General features: G+C 39.7%; 1 protein-coding gene and 1 non-coding gene across 3 annotated transcripts in view; one reads left to right on the top strand and one right to left on the bottom strand.

Moving 5' to 3' along the window:
- Positions 1–380: 380 nt before the first annotated feature.
- The window catches only part of C5h1orf87 (similar to human chromosome 1 open reading frame 87), a 69058-nt gene continuing 46701 nt past the window's right edge, over positions 381–22737 (top strand). Inside the window, exons 1-3 of one of the 2 annotated variants that reach the window (XM_017593577.3) lie at positions 381–473; positions 1982–2114; positions 17706–17925. In XM_017593577.3, the coding sequence (XP_017449066.1) occupies positions 2008–2114; positions 17706–17925 (327 nt within the window). In that variant the 5' untranslated portion in view covers positions 381–473; positions 1982–2007. The remainder of the gene's footprint in view (positions 474–1981; positions 2115–17705; positions 17926–22737) is intronic. The other variant, NM_001411863.1, reaches the window with a different exon arrangement.
- LOC120103241 (U7 small nuclear RNA) lies at positions 13898–13960 on the bottom strand. The gene has a single exon (XR_005505326.1). It is a non-coding gene; the product is annotated as a U7 small nuclear RNA (small nuclear RNA).

Below are 22737 nucleotides of genomic sequence, written 5' to 3'. Positions count from 1 at the left end.
CATCTTTTTGTTTGTCGTCGTTTTCTGTCAATGCAGAGCAGAAAACAGTCCTGGAGCAAAGAAGACGTTTACTAAAGCCATGTCTCTGGAAGCGTGACTTAGTTTAAAGTATCCAGTTCCAGGTATGTTTTACTAACTAGAAGGAAATCTTAGTGGAAGAGCAGGACAGTCCACAGGGGATTCTGGAAAAGCACAGAACTCAAAACACAACCCTCTCCAGGCAGCAGTCAAAACCTGGGATACCTGGTTTTCCCCTCACCCCTAAGTCTTTCTGCAGTCAGTGGTGAGGGGAAATCTAGTTCCCGCCCAGCAACAGCCTCTGCGTCCTTAGCGACAGGGTTGCAAAACCCCAACCGCGAGCTGGCCCTGTGATTGGCTGGATTCCTGAGCTCCACACCCAACGTTCTTGGGTGGCTTTTTAGACAGAAGCAGTTGAGCTTCTGAATTCCAGGGTAGGAAGCGCCACTTTGGTGGTAAGACTGCTTGCCCCTCTGATCCCTCCTGGGGATGGTCTCAAGGTTGATGCCCCACTGCGGGGGGTGGGGGGGAATAGGACAAGATAGTCTCAAATCTGTGTTTGGTTTTCCACACCTATAGCTTCAAAGAACCTGCGATGGGCAGGATAAAGTCTCTTCTGGGGTTTTAGTCCACAGTAACTGAACTGAAATCATAGAAAGGTCTCTACTATAGCGGTCAGAAAATCAGAATACTGGAAAGACCTCTACCTTCTCCTTCCCCCTCCAATCTGGAATTCCTTGGTGAGGCAGCATACCCTCTCTGGAGCTTAGTTTCCCATCTGTAAAGCCAGTATTTAAACAAGAGTACGTTGTAGAGGCCCCTTGGACTCTCTGAAAAGAAGAGGTCAGTCAGGTTCACCTAGCACCACTCCGGCTTAGACACCCAGGGCTTACTTTAAGCTGGTTTTCATTTGCAGGGTCAGGCATCTGTGGGTACATATTGGAGAGAATTAATCCCCCTTTTGATATACAATGCTTCTTCAAGCACTGTTTCTTCTGCATTCACAGAAAGTCTTTGAGCATCACAGGAAATACTCTTGAATTCCCAAATGGGGAAAGGGAGTATCAGGGCTGAGTGTCAATTTTTCAAGAGATCTACTAATGCCTGGCTTTCTGCTCTGGCCTCAGGACAGTCCCATCCCAGGCCCTGCAGTCAGAAAGATGGAGTCTCCCAAGGACTCGGTGCACTTGCTTTGCAGTCCTTCTGAGGTTAAAAGATCTAGCTACACATACCACTCCCCTCACTAGTAAAGCAAGAATGGCCAGGGTTATTAAGAGTATCTCCCACCCAGTCTAAGGAGACAGCTTAGCCTTTCAACCTGAGTTCACTTCCTTGAACACACATTGGAGAAGCAGAAAACTGATTGCAGCAGATTCTTCTTTGTATAACACACACACACACACACACACACACACACACACACACACACACACACACACACCATGAATGTAATTTTAAGGATGTAATAGGTAATTTTATTGGGAGTGTTAAAGAAGTATAGGGGTGACATCCTTTATACCCAATCTTCCTAGGCCTTGTGATTTATTAGTAGAGAAGCTTATGCATTATGTCATGCAAGTTGTACGTAGCACAGAAGCTTCCATTTCCCCAACCCCTAGTAAGATAGTGAACTGGATAAGGACTAGCTGTAATAAAGCAGCTGGATTATTTGGGAAGAATTGAGGAGAGCTATTTTAACAAGGGTTTTCAGTCTTGTGATCTTGACTTCTCAAAGGATAAGGATGCTACACTCCTTACATAAGAATTTCATCTGCTTTTAGGAAAAAATGTGGAATGTAATAATCATACTGTTCTTGATTTTTTCCCCAAATATCTTTAACTTAGTCACGCTACTAAAGTAGTCTATATGATCCCTTCACAAGAATAATGCCAGTAGGTTCTGGTGTTATTGTTGATGAGAAATCTATAGCTACTTGGGGCTTGTTTATTTTCCTTCTCTAAGGATCTGACAAGATTTGGAGAGAGGCCATGTCTTCACCTTGGAAGACCCCACCTAGTTCAGCGCCAAAGCCAGAGATGATAGTGAAAATTATAGGAAGTAAACACTTTCGCTACTTCGTAGAAAAGCCAATGATGTAAGTTTCTTCTCTGAAAAAAATTAACTGTGTTTCTTAGATAATACTGATTTTTTTAAGCTAAGAACTTTTTAAAGTGTCAAACTTTTACTAAATTAAGCCATTAAAATATAAAAGTAGAAATAAAACAGTGTTGATAACTCCATGAACAATTTTTCTGATATTTTCATCTTTATAATTCCCCAATTCTCTTTAATTACTTGGGCTGATTTTGCCAATAGATGGGAAATATGAGCGCTGTGACACTAATAAATATTAATGGAGTATTGCTGCTTCTCGTAGTCAAGTTTGTAATCCACCACATGCAGTAATTTAGTGGTGGGAGGGAGACAGGGAGGCAGACTGTTAGTCAATTTGTTGTGAATTACAGGGGTGGGATTAATAAGAAATCACAGCTTGTAAGGTTTTCCCTTATTCTTTTTACATTTGCTCCTACTCTAAGCAAACTTCTCAGAGCTGGGCCAACATGCCTTTCTTCCCTTCGGTTAATGACATCATGTTTGAGGAGGGTCATTCAGACATCTTTAAAGTTAACTAGGTACTTGGCACAAAAGAACATTATAAGCTCTTTCCTCTAGATTTTCAGCTGTTTTTAAAAGAAAAGAATGCCAATTAGACTTAATTTCTTTGGGAAAATCTATAGCTAGTTGCCTTTCCCTCCTAAGATGATTTCTTTGTTTCTTTCTGCTATTGCTTCATTGAACATAGCTGTGGGAAGTAATGCTTATCAGTCAAGACAATCACCCAAAGCATACTTGAAAATGAGCACCTGTGGTCCACCTAAGACAAACTGATACAGAGTCTCTGAGTGAAGGTCTTATGACCATCGTCTTCCAAATGGATAAGCAACACCAACTGCCTTTGCTGTTTCACTACCAGCATTGTCACCCAGAGCAATTCCAACATGAAGGCTATCATCAGTCATGTTTGCACAGACTAGCAAGTGAGCAAGGCAGGATGGGGTCCATGGTTTTGAGAACATTGCAGAGCAGAGTGATGGGAGTTTTAATCATAGATCTGTTTCTTCCTGGTCAGTTGAAATTGAGAAAAATGTAGTAATATGTCTGGCCTTCTGTTGTAATCTATAAAGTAGGAATTTGATGACACCTGCATAGTAGGTTGAGAGGATTAAAAGTATGTGGGCAATTTGCAGTGCCCAGGATGTCCCATGTACCTCATAAGCGATTCTGCTATTGTGATTGAAGTATATCCTTCCAAGGATACAAAGTGTCTAATGAAAACCATATGCCATCCTATGAAAAGGTTGTCATTTCATTTATATTCTATGACTAAGAAGCAGGATATGTTCTATTCTATAGATGAAGAAACTGTGATAAGGTAAATAACCATTTTAAGATCTTTACCAACCCTCTGCCACTGTAAGAAAGCAAAGAGAACTAGCAATGGAACATACTTTTCTCAGGAATACAATACCGCCACACCCTTGTTTCTCTTCATAAAGCTGATTAGCTCCATTCCATTCAAAACTTCTTGTTTTAAGGATGACAAGTGTAGTTTGTTTCTAAAAGGAAAGTGAGGAGGAACCCTTGCTTAATTTAAAAAGTAAAGGAGTAAATGGCACATTAAGTAAATTGTGAAGGAAAAGCCACAGTTCTTGCTCATGAGACACTATAAAAGTGGAATTATTTTATAGTAAGACAGGTTTTCTGTGAACTTAATGCTGCTGTTTCTCGACTGCCATAAGCAATTAACATGCCTTGTTAGAATACTCTTCTGAAGTTCAAAGTGAACAGTTGTCAACAGCCGACTTGAGGTAAAGGAGATCAACAGCCGTCATGCCCCTTAAGTCCCAAAATACCTCAAACCAGAGCAGCTAAATCTGGAAAGGTTGTGCCTTTGGGTTGAACCAATTCGTAAAAATCTGCACAAGAAGTTTAAGTAATAACAAAGGAGGTGTCATCAACAGGAAAATCTGACTTAAAGATGAAAGCAAAAGAATAATGAAAAGAAGTGGAAACACATTTAGCTGAGATTTTCTATAGGACATTATTGAAGAGGAAATATTATGTCAAACTTGAAGATCTAGAACTGTGCATGATCTTGTTCCTCTGTCAATGTGCCAGAAACCACAGAATTTATTTTTCCACAGTTGTGGCTGCTAGAGATTTATCACTCAGGTAAGCATTCAGCAGAATTCCCTCCAGAGGTTCCAGAAAAAGATGTCCATGTGTCCTGTACACTGTTGCTTATCATTAGGGTTTGGTACTGTGTGACTTTTCCATGTTTGCACCTGTATTGAAGTTGCTCTTTTCACAAACACACTAGTCAACTGGATTATAGGCCCATTATATTGATATATTATAATATATTAATATGCATATATATATACATATATATAATGGTATATGATTTGGGACTTGAACATAGTGATTTCGATGGTGATACAATTCACCCCATAACAACCACACATCTGTGCCATACATAAAGTAGCTAAGGGATGCTGTTTACTTAAGATTGGAATAGATGTCACCACTCCTCTTTTCTACATTCATTATTAGATTTAAAAAAATATACTCAAGACCTATTTAATATAAAGAAACTTAATCTATGGGCTTTGAAGACTGAAGCAAATTTCCCATGGTTTGTACCGTCTTTATTTCCCTCTAAGATTCATCCAAGTTTTCCAAGTCAACCCTTTGCTTCTGCCTTTCCTGTCCCTAGTGGACTGTATGAAGCCTGGCTTTTACAGTGCCATGCATGAACGACCAGCATTCATCCCACTTGAGCAGATCCCAAGCTCCCTGTGCAGCTAGACTAAGCCAAATTGCTTTTTAAATGGATTCCCTATTGACTCCTACACATGCTAGAGTGAAAAATCTCCATTCCTCACCACAGCCAGAAGGATCCTTCTAAAACACAAATCTACTGTACCTGATAACTCCCATAACACCCTTGAGTATTTTATTGCATTGAGACTTCCTATATCTCTGTCTCTCCCCTTTAACTGTGAAGTCCTGTGCACAAAACTGTATCCTCTGCACAAAGTACAAAGTCCTCTATATGTTGAAAGCTGAGTAAGTGAATTAGAGTAACGCAGTTGCCAAGAAAAGTAAAGATCTAACAATGTTTCCTTGCTTTAAAGGATTTCAGGCCTGTGATCTCAAGCTTTCAAATAGCATGCAGATGTTACTCAGGATTCCTGAATAGTCTTTGATAGCTCCTTGATAGGAAGATATGCCTTTATCTCATCTCCAAAAAAGAGTAGGTAAAAATGGGGGATGAAATCCAGAGGCTTGTGAACAACCCCTGGACAAATTATAGCCAAACAATTTTAAGCACTAAACATGAAAGCAGTGATTTCCAAGGGTCAGGGCATCTTGACAAAAAGCAGATAAAAGCAGATTCAATTATACAGGCCTTCTCCTTACTGCTGGGACTATGAGGCCCAAATGAAAGGAATGAAAAGATGTGTTACTGTCAATTCTGATGAATCATCTCTCCCACAATGGCATGCTCTTGAGGTAAGGATATCCTGTTGTTTATTTTGCTGTTGCTAACAGCACAGTGCCACAGACCAAATACATCTGACCAAAACAGGTTTATTCATGCCCATGGTTCTGGAGGTCCGGGGTTGAGGTGGGTTGCATCTGACGATGGACTTCCTCGTGGCAGTCTTAGAGTGCTGCATTAATGTACAGCAGATAAAGAAATAGTGTAGGCATGATGTTTATTTTATCTGTTCTTTCCATTCTTCTTTTCAAATCCCACGAGTCTATCATGTGGTTGATTCTACTCTAGACTTTCATTTAGTCCAAAACACTTCATAAAGTCCCCACTTTAAAACTAATAGCTTGGTTGAATGTTTCCCTTTAGTATCTCTCAATGGAAAATAAATTCCAACACGAGTTTTGGAGGGCACAGACCATCTTAAAACTAAAATGCACATCAAAATATTTGTTGTTAAGTGATGAAATGATTGATAATTCGACCTTCTGAAAGTGGGATGGGGGATTTATGTGTGATACTTTCTAACATACCATCAAGGAAAACCACTGAGGCAAAGATGTAATAAAAGAATGATGAGGGCCCCTGGCAATTAAATATGTTAACAACCAAATCAACGTGAAACATAGCAGGTTTCTCCTTGGATAAGTATGTATGATCATGGTTACATGAGTTAAATGCTTAGGTTCCTGTCTGTGTCTGTGCTGGTCATGCACTAAGATACTCAGAGAGATATGCTCCCCCTCTTTACTCAGCACTCAAGGGAGGACTCTGCTTGATTCTAGATCAGTGTACAGGAACCCCATCATACTAAAGACGAAGGCAGCAGGGAGTATTAGAGAAGATCCTCAGGACAGAGCTATAATAAGTGTTGTTAAATTGATAATATATTGATGTTAAATTCATGAACATAAGTGAAATGTGCATATTCTGAGAAATTGCTTTCCAGTAAATAAAGTTGACCTCTACAGTTGCTTCCAATGTCAAAGGTTAGTAACCCATCCTTTCGTTCTTAGGGAGTCAGTTATCAGTAGAGCACTATTAGACACTAGGTAGGCTATCTGCAAAGATTTAAGGGGAAGGTTGTACACACGTACAGCAGCTTACCTTGGTATTATAAGTCCAAGTTTTCTCTGGTGTTTTCTCAAGGAACTCTCTTAGGAAACAAAATATTGTCACTTTTAGTCCTCTGAATTCATTCACAATAATAAATTTTATATGATTTTTAAAAACTGTTTGAAGTTTCATAGATTTAGAAATTAATGTATTACATGGAAAACCATCACTGTCCTCTCCACAGGTATGAAGGAGCACTTTCTAATAACTGAGTCTTGGGGATTCAGTAGGGCACATAGAATATTAGCGGCAGGAGACACAGCAAGCAGTGACCACTCAGATGGAGACAGTATAATCAGAAAAAGTGGAAATGATACAAGATGAATTCTCAAAATGCCTTTCTGGACAGGCAGCGTTTGCCTGTGTCTTTGTGGAAATAGAGCAGGTCCATGCATCAGAATGACCTCAGCACCACAGACAGTAAGAGGACCTGAGCTGACCCGACAAGTGTCCTAGCAGCCATGGTCCTACTAGACGCCACTTTACTGTAAAGATGCCTGCCTCCTCTGTTCTGAAGAAGAGGTTGCAACTTTCCACAGGTCGACGATCAGATATCAGATAACTGGACTTTCTAGCAACTGCAACAAGTAAGAAGGTGACTAAGTAGAATGCACTGAGCAAAACAACAACAAGAACATAGCTCAACAAATGTGTGAGATCAGAGAGGCCAGCAAGCTCAGACCAGGTGCTGTGTGAGCCATGGTGCGAATTCTGCGTTATGTAGGACAAGACATTGTTGGGAAATTGCGAGCAACAGAGAATACATTCTGTGTATACTTTCCAAAACATGGTTCTGGCTACTGAGTGATAGGTAAACTGGGAGTGACAGAGGAAAGAGAGAGACCAATTAGGGCACTATAAGGGTAATCTAGAAATTGTAGCTTCTATGTAAACTCTAAATAAACTTTGTCATGTAAAAATTTGACATCAGAGCATGATGTATAGATGGGTTGGAATATTACAGGACTGAGAATAAAACTTGATGCAATAATTATCTAGAATGTGCTAGACTCAGAGTTTAATTTTGAATACTAAGGAAGAAGGAAATATCAAGGGACAAAGGGAATATAGGGTGAATAAATATTACCTACAATCTTCTAAAAATATACATTTGGGAGCTAATTTAGAGCATTGATGCTTCTGCAGAGGAGTCAGGTACCCATATGGCTGTTTGCAACTCTCTGTAACTCCAGGAGATCTGGCACCCTCTAGGTAAAAACAACTGATCATCAGAGTAAATGTTGCTGTGTCCATTGACACAAGATCCAAATGATGAATGTCCTAATATCATTCTGTCCTAAGTCTTTCATACTGTGTTTAGCAGCTCCTTTTTCACCTACTATGGCCATATTAGATAAATTCCTGTTTGCTCTGATATGGCAAGAAGCAGCACCTGGATGGAAAAGTTTATGTTGGTTCTCAGTCAGGTCTGCAGTAGAAGCATGAGGCAGCTGGTCACGCTGCCTCCACAGTGAGGAGCATAGAGCATGCTGGGACTCAGCTTGCATTCTCCTTACTCACCCCATAACTCCAGCCCAGACAGTTAGGCTGGGTCTTCCCTCTCAATTCATCTAACCTGGAAACTCTCATAAAAACATGCATGGACGTTTGTCTCCTAGTTGATTCTTGATCCTGCCGAGTTAACAGTATTACCTGTTCCCATGGGTTTTGTTGATCCCTTCTGTTTGGTTTTGTGCTTACCTGAAGTATTGTGAGAAGTACAATGACACATAAGACACTGCTGTTCTTAATGCATGCACATAGTATAAGGCACATGCAGAAACCTTCAGTTTATGACATCCTGTAGAATAACAAGGAAAATGTGTACCCACTGATCCCAGATATTGAGACTATATGGTAAAAGTTGTTGATTTATCATTTAAAATTCTGTTTTTCAAAAGGAAAGGAAAGCTTTAACTCAAATCCCAAGCACTATTTGAGATGCCTATAACTCACACCCTGGACAAAATAACTCTTAGCAAGAAAAGACTGAACCCCCAGTGAACTAGTCTATGGGGGGAGGGCGGCAATGGTGGGAGGGTTGGGAGGGGAACACCCATAAGGAAGGGGAGGGGGGAGGGGGATGTTTGCCCGGAAACCGGGAAAGGGAATAACACTCGAAATGTATATAAGAAATACTCAAGTTAATAAAAAAAAAAAAAAAAAAAAAAAAAAAACTACAAAAAAAAAAAAAAAAAAAAAGAACAGAGCTATTGCAAATGAATAAGGTAAGTATGAGGAATTTTAAAAAAAAAATTGACAACAGACCCAGACACTTAATTCACAAAAGAAGAAATGAGTAACTGATAGGAAAGTTTAGCCTGCATTGTATTAGAAGAAATGTATATAGCAATTAGGTATTATTTTTTACAAATCAAGTTAGAAACACTTTTAAAATGAAAATATCCAAAGTTGACAAGGTTTAGAGAATGTGCAGGTCTTGTAAAAGTATGTGCTCATCAAAGACCTTAGCTATGTATATACCTCCGTATAATAAAAGCATGAGGTCAGATTCTGTTTCAGTTGGGGTTTTTCTTGCTGGAATAAAACGCCAAATCATAAACACTTGGCAAGGAAAGAGTTTATTTCACCACATACTTCTCAGGTCACACACCATCTCTGAAAGAAGTCAGGGCAGGAACCTGAAGGAAGAAGGTGAAACATAGGCCACGAAAGAGTGCTCCTCTTTGCTTGCTCCTCAGGGCTTGCTCAGCCTGCTTTCTTATAGAAGCCAGAACCACCAGCCCGGGTGTGGCACTGCTTTTCCCTACCAATCATCCATAAAAATTGAAAATGGACCACAGGCCAATCTAGTGGGGACATTTTCTCATTGTGATTCTTTCTTACAAATGACCCTAGCCTGTAGCAAGGTAACCAGAAAAATAATTATGGTTATACCCCTTTCTTGGGAAGCTGCTGAAGATTGTAGAGGGACAGCTTCTAGTACTGGGTAGCCGAGTCCATCTTTTGAACAACCTGTTGGCCATTGTGGCAAAGCACCCCTGGGCTAGAAGTTGATGGTTATGCTCTGCCAGGGCATTAATGTTTCTGGGAATTTCTACAGAAGAAAAAGTTAAAGCGCATAGCCTTTCTCTGAAAAGATGGGCACCAACCTTTCATCAGGCCTCTACAACTTCCAAGATTGCAGCAGAATTTTTTGGCTCATTCTGAAAGGCTGCCCCATGAGACCAAGTGAGGCCAACCTGCCCAGGAATACTCAGTTTCTAACCTATGACAACAAAGCTATTTTGGCTGGAGCCTACCAGAAAGTTTGCTTACCTGAGGCATCAAACTCATGAGGTTAAGCAGAAGTATGAGGCAGTGATTAGCCACTCTGAGGAATAAGAGGAAAAAGCCAAGATTCACCTTCGGAAGAAGCAGCCGCAGCTCATTAGACTTGAGAAACAGGCACAAAAAAATGTGGAGAAGATGAGCATGCATGGAGGCCCACAAGACCAATGGACTCCTGATGTGGGGCCAATAAAGAGAGTGCCTTAATCAATCAATATCAATCAATCAACCAATAACACTTTGGCCTAAGAGTTATACTTATGCTTCAATCCTGTTGTAACAGTCATTCTTGAACACAACGGTTAATTTTATAGATTTTCACAAATTGTAAGGCTGGATTCCCATAGGAAACAGATTTGTACATTTACCCTCCACAATAAGGAAGTTTTGGTTATGATGGGAGTAGTTACGGAGATACAGAATCAGAGTAAGAAAACTTCAATGTGCAGCACAGGGTCAGTATCTGCAAAGTGGGTACCAGCAATCGGTCTGAAAAGATCACAAGATGAATGCCATGCAGCTAAATGGAGCGTTCTGAAGCACAAGCCACCATAATGAAGGGAGTGGCCTTCAGTACAGAGATTACAGCAAGACTGAGGCAACTTGCAGTCAGAAAACCATCTCCACTAAAGCTATCCAGCCAGAGTCAGAGGGAGTTGCTAACAGAGCCTACTTGGACAGCTTGTTAGGAAAGAGAATGGCATGGGTCTCAGTATGGAATATATTTCACAGAACAGGGTGTTCAAATTGATAAAAAAAAGTTTGTGACAAAGTATCTCTTAATGGTACAGGATAGGTTAAACTCTTGTATATTGACACGGTGAGAAACTATTAAATATTTAAAGTATACAGAAATTAAAGTATTGCTATGTAAGTTTACCCATATTTTAATCTCAACCAGAGATTTAAAATATTCAGGATTTGATTTCATCTTTCTTTACTTGGTTTAAAAATCTGAAGATAATAAAAAGTATCTGTGCCTGAATATGGCAACTTTGCATGATGATCTCACACATCCAGTTAAAAATTCAAGATAACCCAAGTTTCTATTTGCATAGTGTAGTATTAAATCCATGATTTCTTTATGTATCACTGATTTAGTCTAATTCAATCAGATAAAATAATGGGCAAGGATTATTGTTTCCACTCCATAAAACTGTGTATAGTATCTAGGACAGTGGCTCTCAAACGTTATAATGCTGCGATCCTTTAATACAGTTCCTCATGTTGTAGTGACCCAGAACCACAAAATTATTTCATTGCTACTTCATAACAAATTTTGTTATTTTTATAAAACATAATGTAGATATTTGTTATGCTTGATATCTGATATGCAATCCCTGTGGGGTTCATGACCCTCAGGTTGAGATCCACTGATCTAGGATAGGCTACAAAAGAACCTATATCCTTTCAGTGTTGTGGGGACATGGACTGTGAGCCTGGTCCTCAATTAAACTAACGGCTTTGAAGCCCTGGAGACCCTGAAAGGGTGGTAGGAGCTTCACCTGCTTCAGGGAACCAGGCTCTTGTCACATATCCATGCACCCACATAGACTTGTAGCTATCAGACATGTAAGGACAAGGCCCCAAGCCCTTTCACATGTAAATGAGGCATTCTTAACATCTCAGACCAAGACAATAGGAAAACATATGTGACCTGTGGTCACATAGACTTCAATATAGAGATCTCTATGCTATGGATGTATCTAGAAGCCCAGAGGGCATTGCCAATAAGATTCCCTTCCGAGACATTCCTCCTTGGAAAAGGTATTTAATCTCGGGCCGCCCTGATAAGTGGGGTATGGTACACAACCACTTTCTACAATGACAATAAATGGTTTGGAACAACAGACTGTCTCTCTTCATCAAGATCCACTGTAGGGAGCCATTGAGAAGGCCTTCACCTACAGAACCACTGCCCGATCTTCTGTAGAAGGCCTCTCTGTGCTCCCAGCCACAATCATCAACAAGCCTGCTGCCTTTCAAGCCAAGGATCATCTCTGCTGGGACCAGCCCAAGCTCCCCTTCTCAACCCCCACCTCCATCCTGGACTAGCTCTCCCTTGTCTCAGACTGTGGTTTCCCACCACAAAATGGTGCCTCAGTGCTTCCGTACATCCTGACACCTGCCCGGTGTCTCATGGGATAAGTTCAAACTATCCTCATCCCACTGTGGATACAAGACGTGCAACCCTCCAAGCTTAGTGAGAAGTCCTCACTCAGACACAGTCCCCTAATGTGAAGAGGTACTTGCTGAAGACACTGTGCAGTTATACATTCTGCTTCAATTTGCAATAGCCAAGTAAATAGGAGAGAAAGCAAGTAGAAATGACACAAATCCTTAAGACTCTTAACATCTATTTATTTCCAAAAGGCCAGTTACCCGATGGAAAATAATTCACCCGGGAACACCCTATTGCAATGTTGGTCTTGGATTTTCCATAAAACTAAAGAATTCTATTATTGACGAGCTGATTTTATACTAACCACACTTTGCTTTTTCAAGTCGGCAATTCCTAAAGCTTCTACTTATTATGATTATCAAATAATAAGGTATCCAGATACATTAGGATCAGTGTAGACTTCCCTTGACTGAAATCTGGCACAACCTGTGCACTTGAACTTTAGAATCCTTATTAGTAAAGCAAGCTCTAGAACTCAAGAAAAAAAGGCATCTACTAGAGACCTGGGTAGTGAGGGGGTGCTTGTGATGGTGGAGCACCATAAGAAACAATACTAAATGGCCCTTTGTTAGGGCCTCTGAGCACAAGGCAAAGTCCCATGGTGTCTTCTCATTCTCTACTGAGATTGAATGAACATAGAGCATACTTGGCAAGTGCTCATTAACTGAAAATTTTCTCCAGCCTTCTTTGTTGTCATTCTGGTTGTTGTTAGCCTTTTTAAAATTTTAATAATCCTACTAGTTTGTGATGGCCTTGAACTCATTGGTAAATGAATATGACCCTGGTTCATAGTTTTTTCATAGGTTCCCAAGAGTCAGTTGATCCATTTTTTTCAGAACATTTTTCTTATTTATTTACTTATTTACTTATTTATTGTATTTTCTCTTTTAATAGTGACTTATATATAATTCTTTCATGATGCCACTTGATCTTTAGGTGCAGTTTTAACCTCCTTTAGAATGCATATTTCTTTTTATATAATTTAGAATGTTTCAATTGTCATACTATTGAAAGTTTCTGTTTAAATGATACTTCCCCTTTGATGAGATCTTCAAGCTTAAACAGTGTGGGTACAATGGCTAGCTTAGACAGATGTTTACCACCATAAGAATATGGAGGTAATAATAACAAACAGAATTCAAGGTCTATGGTACAAGATACACAACAGTAATAAATAAATACTTCAGGAGAGCAGAGATACTGAGATACCATTCACAATTTAAAAGGAAATCGCAGCAAAGAAAATGGCTGGGTGGATTAATTTCTAATTTTATACCCTTTAAAATCACAATCATTTGAGAAATCTGCTATATTCTCCAAAAAAAAACCCTTAGGATAAATGGGTTGGAAATGTAAACTTACTATTTTCATTAATGCCAGAACACAGCTCAGTGTTATAAGGGGTTGAGCCACTTTGGGACTGTAACATCTCTGTCTTGGGGAAAGTGTAGACATAGGCTGAATGAGAACTTTGACGCTCTACAAAGACACTGGCTTAGAATACAGACTAGCGACCACTCTAGGTTAGTCTTCACTAAAATGTGCATTGATACTTTAAAGATAAGATTTAAACCCCTAGTGTTTAATTACGAATCGCTTTTAAGTTATAGATCTGAAGTTGAGGCACACAGGCTTTGGAGCCATATGAGTCTGGATTAAAGTCATAATCTCTAATATGAGCAGTGAGTAAATTACTTAACTGCTTTGATCAATGATTTTGGGGGGGGGGGGAGGAGTATCCGACCGAAGTCAGAAAACCTGCTAGACAAATTCTAAAAGAGTTGTAACACTTAGTGATTTTTATCATGACCATAATACTAACTTTGCAAACTGTGAATCCACCTTGAAGTGTGGCGTATGTATACATTATGACAAACATTTATGTGTGATGATATATATATTTACAATGTCACTAGTGACAGAGCAATGATTCGATTGAGTATAGATGTAGGAGTAGAATTAACATCGTTTTAACATCTTTCTGGAAACTAAATCTTTTCTCATATCCACGCAGTTTACAAAAGGAAAGAACAATGGTAAAACACCTTCATATATTTTCACAATAACATTTTCAGCATACTGTATCGCAGATTTTGTCCTTCAGAAACTATGATATTTCAGTTACAGTGTATTTCAGGTGTATTACCTCTCCAAATGTTATGTCTAACATCTTTCTAAAACCTAAGAGGAGAGGAAAGACCCCGATTGTACTGATATCTCTCTGACTTTCAATAACATTTTACGAAAATGAAAATTAGATCTCCAGTCCCTGTGCTGTCACAGTCCCGGAGGATGCTCTAGAGGATAGTTGGCACATGGTCGAGAATTGGAGGCATTGATTGGCTGCCAAGGCTGGCAGACATTTTGGATGGCATCTGGTGACCTTTAACTGAGATCCCCTGGGTACTCTATTTGAGATTTTATGTAATCCAGATGAAATGCGTGAACCGTTGAGGTGGAGTTGCATGGAAGGGTCATCAGGGACCCTGCATCACTAAGGCAAAGGATGCTGCCACTCACCCTGTACTGTTTCTCTTCAGCCTCATCACTCTGAGCTTCATCAGTGGGGAGCCCTAAAAGCCTAGTTGCAGGAAGTCTCCAGTGTGGGCAAGAGAAGAGTTGGGCAGGTTGCCCTCATTTTTGATCACTCAGCAGCACTGTAATCAACCCTAATTACTCTAGCCAGGGATGCTACTGAATTCTTTATAGTAACCCTAGGATCAGAAACTGGGGCCAGAAGTACATGTGAGGAAGCTAACTGCCAGGTTTCCAACACACTACGAATGCTGTGTTTTCCCCTTTCTTTTAAAATGGCAAATTTCTATTTTCAGTAAAGTAGGTAGTTAGCACACTGCCTAGAAGAAAGAACTGTGAGTTTGTGAACAACACAACAAGAAATGTGTGTTGAAGAGATGTTTGCGCTAAGCAGAGACACATGTCGTTTCTCAGCTGGAGAGTCTATTTCATGCTAATTTTTAAAGTGCTATGTATTTTTTTTTAAAGACAGTTTTTACTTGAAACAGACCTAACAGGTTATTTTTGGTTTCACATCTACCGTGGTTGCTCTAAAAGACAGGCAGATACACTGCAGAATTTCCTGGGCATTGCTGTCTCGAGTCTACCAAGTGAAGGATTTCGTAGGTAAATAAAGCAAAGATGATTACAGGCTCTTTGCCTCCACACAGGAGTGTTATGTCTCCTCCATGGCCTTTAAAGTCTGTACTTCCTGCTTTGGTGATCTGTTCCTTTTTTTTTATCCTCGTTCAATCCCAAGCTTCTGTGCTCACCCTATGACCAGACTGTCTACAAGTTATAAAGCTGAAAACTCTAGTAGAGCTTTTCAGAGTATACCACTGAAAAGCCATATACTGCCCTAAAATCTCTGAATCTCAGTTTCTTTATGTGGAAATGGGGTGTATATACCTTCTTTGGGATGGATTTAGGAACTGAAGAGATGGAAAGGGCTATAGAGTTGACAGCATAAAAGGAGACAATCAGGAATACTTTGTTTTACTACTTATCACAGACCATAGTTATGTCTCTCTCCTCTGAACACCAAATAGTACTAATTCTTAGCACTGATCACTAGACATGGATCTGTTAGGCATGTATATCTGTGAGATTTATGCCAGTTTCTCAAGATGTTTAGAGGACTATATTTGCATTGATATAAAAGCTTGTATCGGGTTGGGGATTTAGCTCAGTGGTAGAGCGCTTGCCTAGCAAGCGCAAGGTTCTGGGTTCAGTCCCCAGCTCTGAAAAAAAAAAGCTTGTATCTTGTGTTTGTTCTCACTGGGTTTTTTCAAACATTATACAGTCATGTAGCAAATGCCCAGTTCAAGAAAGGGGAAGGTCCTAGTACCCCCAAAGCCCCACATTCTCCCTTCTACACTCTATATTAACCCTCATGGGTAACCATTATCCTGACTTCTGGACAAAGATTAGAACAATTCTAAATGTTATAGTTTGTGTTATTTTAAATGAAAGTTTAAGTATGTTGAAAAAGATCAATGTTATATTTGTTAAATATGTACTTTCTTTTTCTAGCCTTTCGCCTTTCTCTATTGTCTTTGGATTTCACCAGTCTGGAGAAGGCATAGTTCTGGGTGACCATCACTGTCTCCTTTCTCTGCATCTCCATGAGGAATACTGAGCACTCCTGGAGGAGAGCATCCATGCTCTCAAACTGGTGTCACATAAGTCTGTGTTCTCCATCGCAACAGACTAGCACACTGTTCTCCTTTCCCATTCAGCCACCAGGTCTCTCACTCTGCCTAGCAGATAATTCAAATCATTTCTCCTTAATTCAGACTTTCCATTGCTTCCTTTCTCAGTGAGACCAATCAAGTAACTGTCTGATTAGCAGAGAAAACATTAAGAGGTTAGAAGTTACTAACCTGTTGTCACCAAACACACAAATGGGACGGCACATATCCCCAATGGCATTTTTCCTGTCTCAGGCCTCACTGACATAACCTCTTGTATCTGGTTCTCTGTGCTTCTTCAATGGTATCTTCTCCCCACCAGTGTTGCAATGTGTGTTGCCATCTCTAAAGACAACCGTAGGAAACAGCTGTCTGAAAACCCAGATTATGCACCTGTTGCCACACCCCTTTACTCAGGCAGCCAGACTTCTTTATGCTGTTTTATCTACCTCCTCTCTATGGTTCCTCCTCTCTCTGGTTCCTCCTCTCTATGGTTCCTCATCTCTGTCTTCCCTTCCCTCATTTTCTTCTAGTTTCCACTTCCAAAGTTCACTGAAACCAGCTCTCTGACCCCTGGCTCAGGATATGGCAGTGTTCGTATGGCTAAACCATTGCAGAACACTCTGGCATTTGAAACTGCTGTCTGAGCTTCTTCCTAGAAACATCTTTTTTGTTTTGCTGTTTACTCAATGCGCCTGGGTTCTCCCCTGACTTCCCTGACATTTCTTTCCACTCAACTTTTAGAAACGATCTCCTTTCTTTTCCATAGATGTTAATCTGACTTCTCTCTAAACTTTCTCTTCCATTCCATGCTGATGTCAACAAAAAGATGACCATAAAACTACACATATGTTCAAAGACCTGCTCATAGCTTAACTTGGATCAGATTAACAAATAGTGGAGCATGTGAGAGAACATTCAGAGGGAAAACAGAAGTCTTGGGGACAAATAACTGAGGAGAGACAGAGCAGGCCTGGGGCCCACAAGACATCCTGCCTTTCTGGGTGCAAAGGCTTATTTGACTTATAAATGATCAATGTAATCATGGTTGGTGTTCAGTTTTGACTGTGTTCACTTCTTCTAGTAAGTGATCTGCAGCAGATACTCGGGTTATTAGGAAGTGAGAAGAGAAAAATAGCCTGAGAAGACAGACAGGGGCATGGTGCTCTCGGGTACATGGTGCTTAGACAGACAGACATGTTTACCACTATATCTCACAGGGCTGCTACTGCTGTTCACACTTCCAGACTCACACCTTCTGCTTCTCGTGCCAGCGCTGTATATGATGACGAGTATTCCTTATGACTGACAAGGTGCAAACTCTCTTCACAGTAGGCAGAACGAGACATTGAAGACAGAACCTCAAACCCCACTCCCGGAACCCGGGACTGATTACTCAAGGCAGGTACGCAGAGACCTGCCAGGACCCACTGACTCTTCCGAGCAACAAATAAGTGCTCACCCAGCTGAGAAGGAAGAAAGCGGCCAGAAACCAGAGAGCAATCAGAAGTTCCTAACCACAGTACTCGGTAACAGATTCCTGGATGACATGGTGAGTAAGAAGAAATGGCCAAGCTTTTCTTGGTAATTCAGTAAAAAAAGTACAGAGGAAAACATAAATTCATACAAACATATAAAGTAGAAACAAGTACTTTTTCATAGAATAGAATTACAAATACTTCCTTTTCAACTAGAAAACAAATAAGTACTTTTTCATAGAATAGAATTACAAATACTTCCTTTTCAACTAGAAAACAAATTTTGAGGGGATTTTGTGTAGTATAACTTTGTCTACAACAAATTGAGTTGGACAGCATAACTGTGGCAGACTCACTGATACTCAGTAATCGATACAGTAAATGGGCGTCACTAGCCATAAAATTAAGTTTATGTTCTTTTGCTGTGATAAACACCATGATCAAAATTAACTTAGGAAGGAAGAAAGGGTTTGTTGTATCTGACAGATTATAGTCCACCATGAAAGTAGATCATAGATATAAAATGGCAAGAACCTTGAGCTGAACCTGAACTGAAGCAATGACCATTGAGGGATGGTACTTATTTGCTTGCTCTCCATGGCTTGCCCAGTCTGATCTCTTATATATCTCAGGACCACCTGACCAAGTGTAGCACCACCCAACATGAGTAGAGCATCCCTATATCGGTCATTAATCAATAAAATGCCTTGCAGACATGCCTAAAAGCCAGTCTGGAGGGGGCATCTTCTAAGTTGAAGTTCCCTCTTCTCAAATGACTCTGCCTTTTGTCTAGTTGACAAGAATCTAACCAGAACACCATGCGAGGTTCCAGCCTCCTGGAGAAGAAAAGTCTGTCTGCTTTCACATCACAAGAAGAAAGATTATTAATTTTCAAAACCCCACACATCCCTGTCTAAATATCAAAAACCATGGGCCCTGAACTCTCTTGATGGAAATACATATCACCAGACTCTACCAGTAACCATCTGAGCCATCCATAAAAACTGTCCTGAGAAGGATAAATCCAAGTGATTAGTAATTTGAAATTAAAAGGCAAGTATAGCACCAATGGAAACCTGGATCCAAATCAAGACCAAACTAATGATTCATTGATAGCAAAGTGCTGTTTCCAAAAATTACTGAAATTTCAATTAAATGGATACATAGACTGGGCGTTTTGCACTGCTGCCAAGCATTAAGTGACAGCCAGATATTTTAGTAGAATACTGATTAAAGTCAGCATAAAACTCAGAGAGAAATATTTTTAGCTTATAATTTTAATAGCCCTTTAAAAATTTACCAAGATGCTAGCTATATTTTATCCATAGGAAGAAAAGAATGCCTATGGATTCTAACCTTCTGTGCATAAGAACCAGGCAAAAGACTGTGTATGTGGAATACTTGACAACCCACCAGTGTATGTCAGGATGCTCTCTGCAGTGCTGAACAGTTATAAAAGTAACTTGACCAGTAAGTTAGTCGGACAACTAAGGCTAAAACTCTGGCCTTCATTTAGTATTTTCTATTGGCTTTCCCATGGTGAGTTCTTGAAGGCATGCTCTGTTTAGAGCAGGAAAGAATAAACGAGCAAGTTTATATATTAAAATAGTATTTTATGAACACCTAAAAGTCTCTGAGTTTTCCTCTAATTTCCTCTAGCATTAATGTATTTCTTCTGTTTTATCATTCTCAAGAAAGACTTTAGTAATAATACTATAGTTAACAAAAGTAAAAAACCCTCTTTATTATGGCCAGGTACTTTCAGATACACATTATTCCCATTCTGTGCATTGCATTACCAGATGCACATGTCATTGTTGTTTCTCTACTGTGATGGATGACATCCTGAGATTCCAAGTTAAAGTGACTCATAGGGCACAGATAGGATACTTGACACACTTTTGACACTGTTGCCACTGCTTTGTGCTGCGTCGTCCTCCTCTTCCTCCTCTTCCTCCTCTTTCTCCTCTTTCTCCTCTTCCTCTTCTTCCTCCTCCTCCTTCTCCTCCCCCTCCTGCTGCATATCCTTCTGCCCCTTCTCCTCTTCTTCCTCCTGATCCTTCTTTTACTCCTCCTCATCCCTCTCTTGTTCTTCCTCCTCTTCTTCTACACAAGATCTAATGCATTGCAAACTGACTTCAAACTCTGTGTAGCTGGGAACCACCTTCACCCTCCTATCCTCCTTTCTCTTTCTCTTGAACACTAGGATTGCAGGCATCAAGCCTGGTTTATATGGTAGTGAGGATGGAACTCCGGGCTTGTGTATGCTAGATAAGCACTGTATGAATTGAGCTACACAGTAAGCCTTCTGTTTCATTTAAATTTTAATTGATTCCCCTAATCATAAAATATTACATAATTACTAGAAAACAGCATAATAAAAATAATTAAAAACTAAAACAAAATAGAAAACTAGTGGCTTTCTACCCTCTAGATGTTGATATGGAGTGAGAATCATTATGTGTATAATTTTCCCTCTCCTCCTCAATTCATTTCAAGGGTTCTTCCATCAGCATGAAAAAAGTTCTCCCTACACTGTAACTTCAGCAATTCTTTATTCTCGTTTAGAGCTAGCAGATATCATTTGCCATGTGTCAAGCACTACTCTAAGCTGTTTATGCATATTAACTAATTTCTACCACAGATCATTCAATGATGCAAGGAACACTTAGGAACAATTACATCTTTAGTTCATGGATAAGGAAACAGACAAAGGCAGTTGCCTTGCCAATATCATAATGCTGAGAAGTCTCAGTCTAATTATTCTAGCGTAGATTCTAGCACTGCTGATTCCAGATTGAATCTGTTCCTTTGCTTTGCTAAAATCAAAGTCTTTGTAGCACAGAAGCTAACTCATACTCGATGTCCACTCACCTATAGTCAGCTCCTCACTGGTGACATGGACCTAGCGATTACCATGACCACCAGAAAGAAGTTTGCTGTGTCAGCAGTGCAGCTCATGGACTTCCTCAATCTGGAGAATTTCCTGGCTATGTTACACCAAAGCGAAATGACTTTCTTCTCCCCACGTAGAATTCATCATGGGCTTTTGAGGCTCAGTGTGGGACCCTAGCTACCAAATACAGGAAGGCCTCCTGGGAGGTGTGGGGACTGACTAATTGGTTCTGTCTGCCAGGCAGGCATGTAATGCTGGCTTGCCAGATGGCAGCCACATTTGCCTGGTACAGAAACCCTCATTACCACCTTGACTAAGTGGTAAATGGAATCCTGCTGTAGTTATAGAAACACACCAATCAAAATGACTTCTAGATCTTTATCACTCACACACAGATAAAAATAAGCCTGGGATGTGGCCCACAATCTGGACAGATTAATTTGCTCCAAAAGAGAAGTTACTGATAAAGGATGGGACTGTACAAAGAAGGGCAAGCAAGCATCAAATAGTAGGTGATATGCAAAGGGCATCTTTAATAGGAGGTAAGGCTTAACATAAGAACACAACATTTTAAATCTTTAAGAATAGTAGTACATCTAAAGATGAGCTGGAAAGCCTTAAGGGAGTTGTGTAAGGTCTCCTAAGATGAGAAATGGGCTATTGTCAATACTCTTTTTCTTCCCTTGGAAAAACCTTTGAAAATGTGTGTGTGTGTGTGTGTGTGTGTGTGTGTGTGTGTGTGTGTGTGTATGTAACACATATACACATATATGTTTTTAATATATATATTTCTCAGAAACATAAGTTCTGATTTCTTTGATAATTTTTTTAAAGAATGTGTGACTAACATCAAAGACAGTAACACTATTTTAAAATATAAATTAAAGTGTGCTTATAGCATCTGGCAGCATGAAAATAAAAGTGTGAGTGCTTTCATTTTAATAGCTATCACAGCCAATTGGTAACAGTGTTCTTCAAAGACTTTTTGCATAGATGACATCCAGCTATGCATTAGAACCCCATGATTTTTGCCTTCACTGTAGAGATGAATAGGCATATACCAGGGCCTTTCCCACTTGGATGTGTGTTTGCAGCTCAATCCCACATGTTCAAAGTAGATAGAGTCTTTGCTCTTGCTAATCTTCCTATGACCAAGCACTTCTCAGCTCCACTCTTCCAGATGCACGAGGAAGAAACCAAGATAGGCTTTCCTCCTCTCACTCCATAACTCCCATGTCCAGCCAATCACTGAGTTCCTTATATTAGTTCTTTCTTCTGTGCCTGTTTCTTCTGTTTTTAATCTAGTCAGAGTCCTATTCTGTCTTACTGCACAGACTTTAATAATCTTCACACCCCTGGATTTTCCGTTTTTTAAACTCCCCTTTTTGTACTGATGGGCTATTATAAGAAATCTTGTTACATAATATCATGCACTTGATGGTTTGTGGCAATTACCATGTGTACTTACTTCAACAAGTGTGAACCAGGTCAGCCTTTATTGATCCCAGTTTGATTGGCTAGGCTGTCTCTAAACTGTAAATTTGTTTCAGGTATTATTTCTCTTAATTTTGTCTTTATTGTGTTTTTTATTATAATATATATTTCTCCTGTAATACATTATATACTTGTTGTATATATGAAGAATGGTATGTATTCTTAAACACTATGTATTTGTGTATTTATACACACGCATACACACATATGCACACACACATATACATACACACAAATAAAAGTGAAACGATTTTTAAAAGAAAACTTGAATTTAAAAACAGAACAGGAGGAGATATGGAATGGTTTGGAAGGAGGAAGGGAAAAGGTAGATGATGTTTACAATCTCAAAAATAAAAAAGTAGTTAAAATGTTTTAAATTATATATATATATATAATAATGAAAGGAATGACAATAAAACAGTATTCATACAGTATGCATGTGGTCTCTCTCTCTCTGTGCGTGTGTGTGTGTGTGTGTGTGTGTGTGTGTGTGTGT

Source organism: Rattus norvegicus, chromosome 5 (genome assembly GCF_036323735.1).
Source record: "Rattus norvegicus strain BN/NHsdMcwi chromosome 5, GRCr8, whole genome shotgun sequence".
In the NCBI taxonomy this organism is placed as follows: domain Eukaryota; kingdom Metazoa; phylum Chordata; class Mammalia; order Rodentia; family Muridae; genus Rattus; species Rattus norvegicus.
The sequence above is the reverse complement of the archived record's forward strand: the minus strand, read 5'-3'. Positions and strand labels throughout refer to the sequence as shown.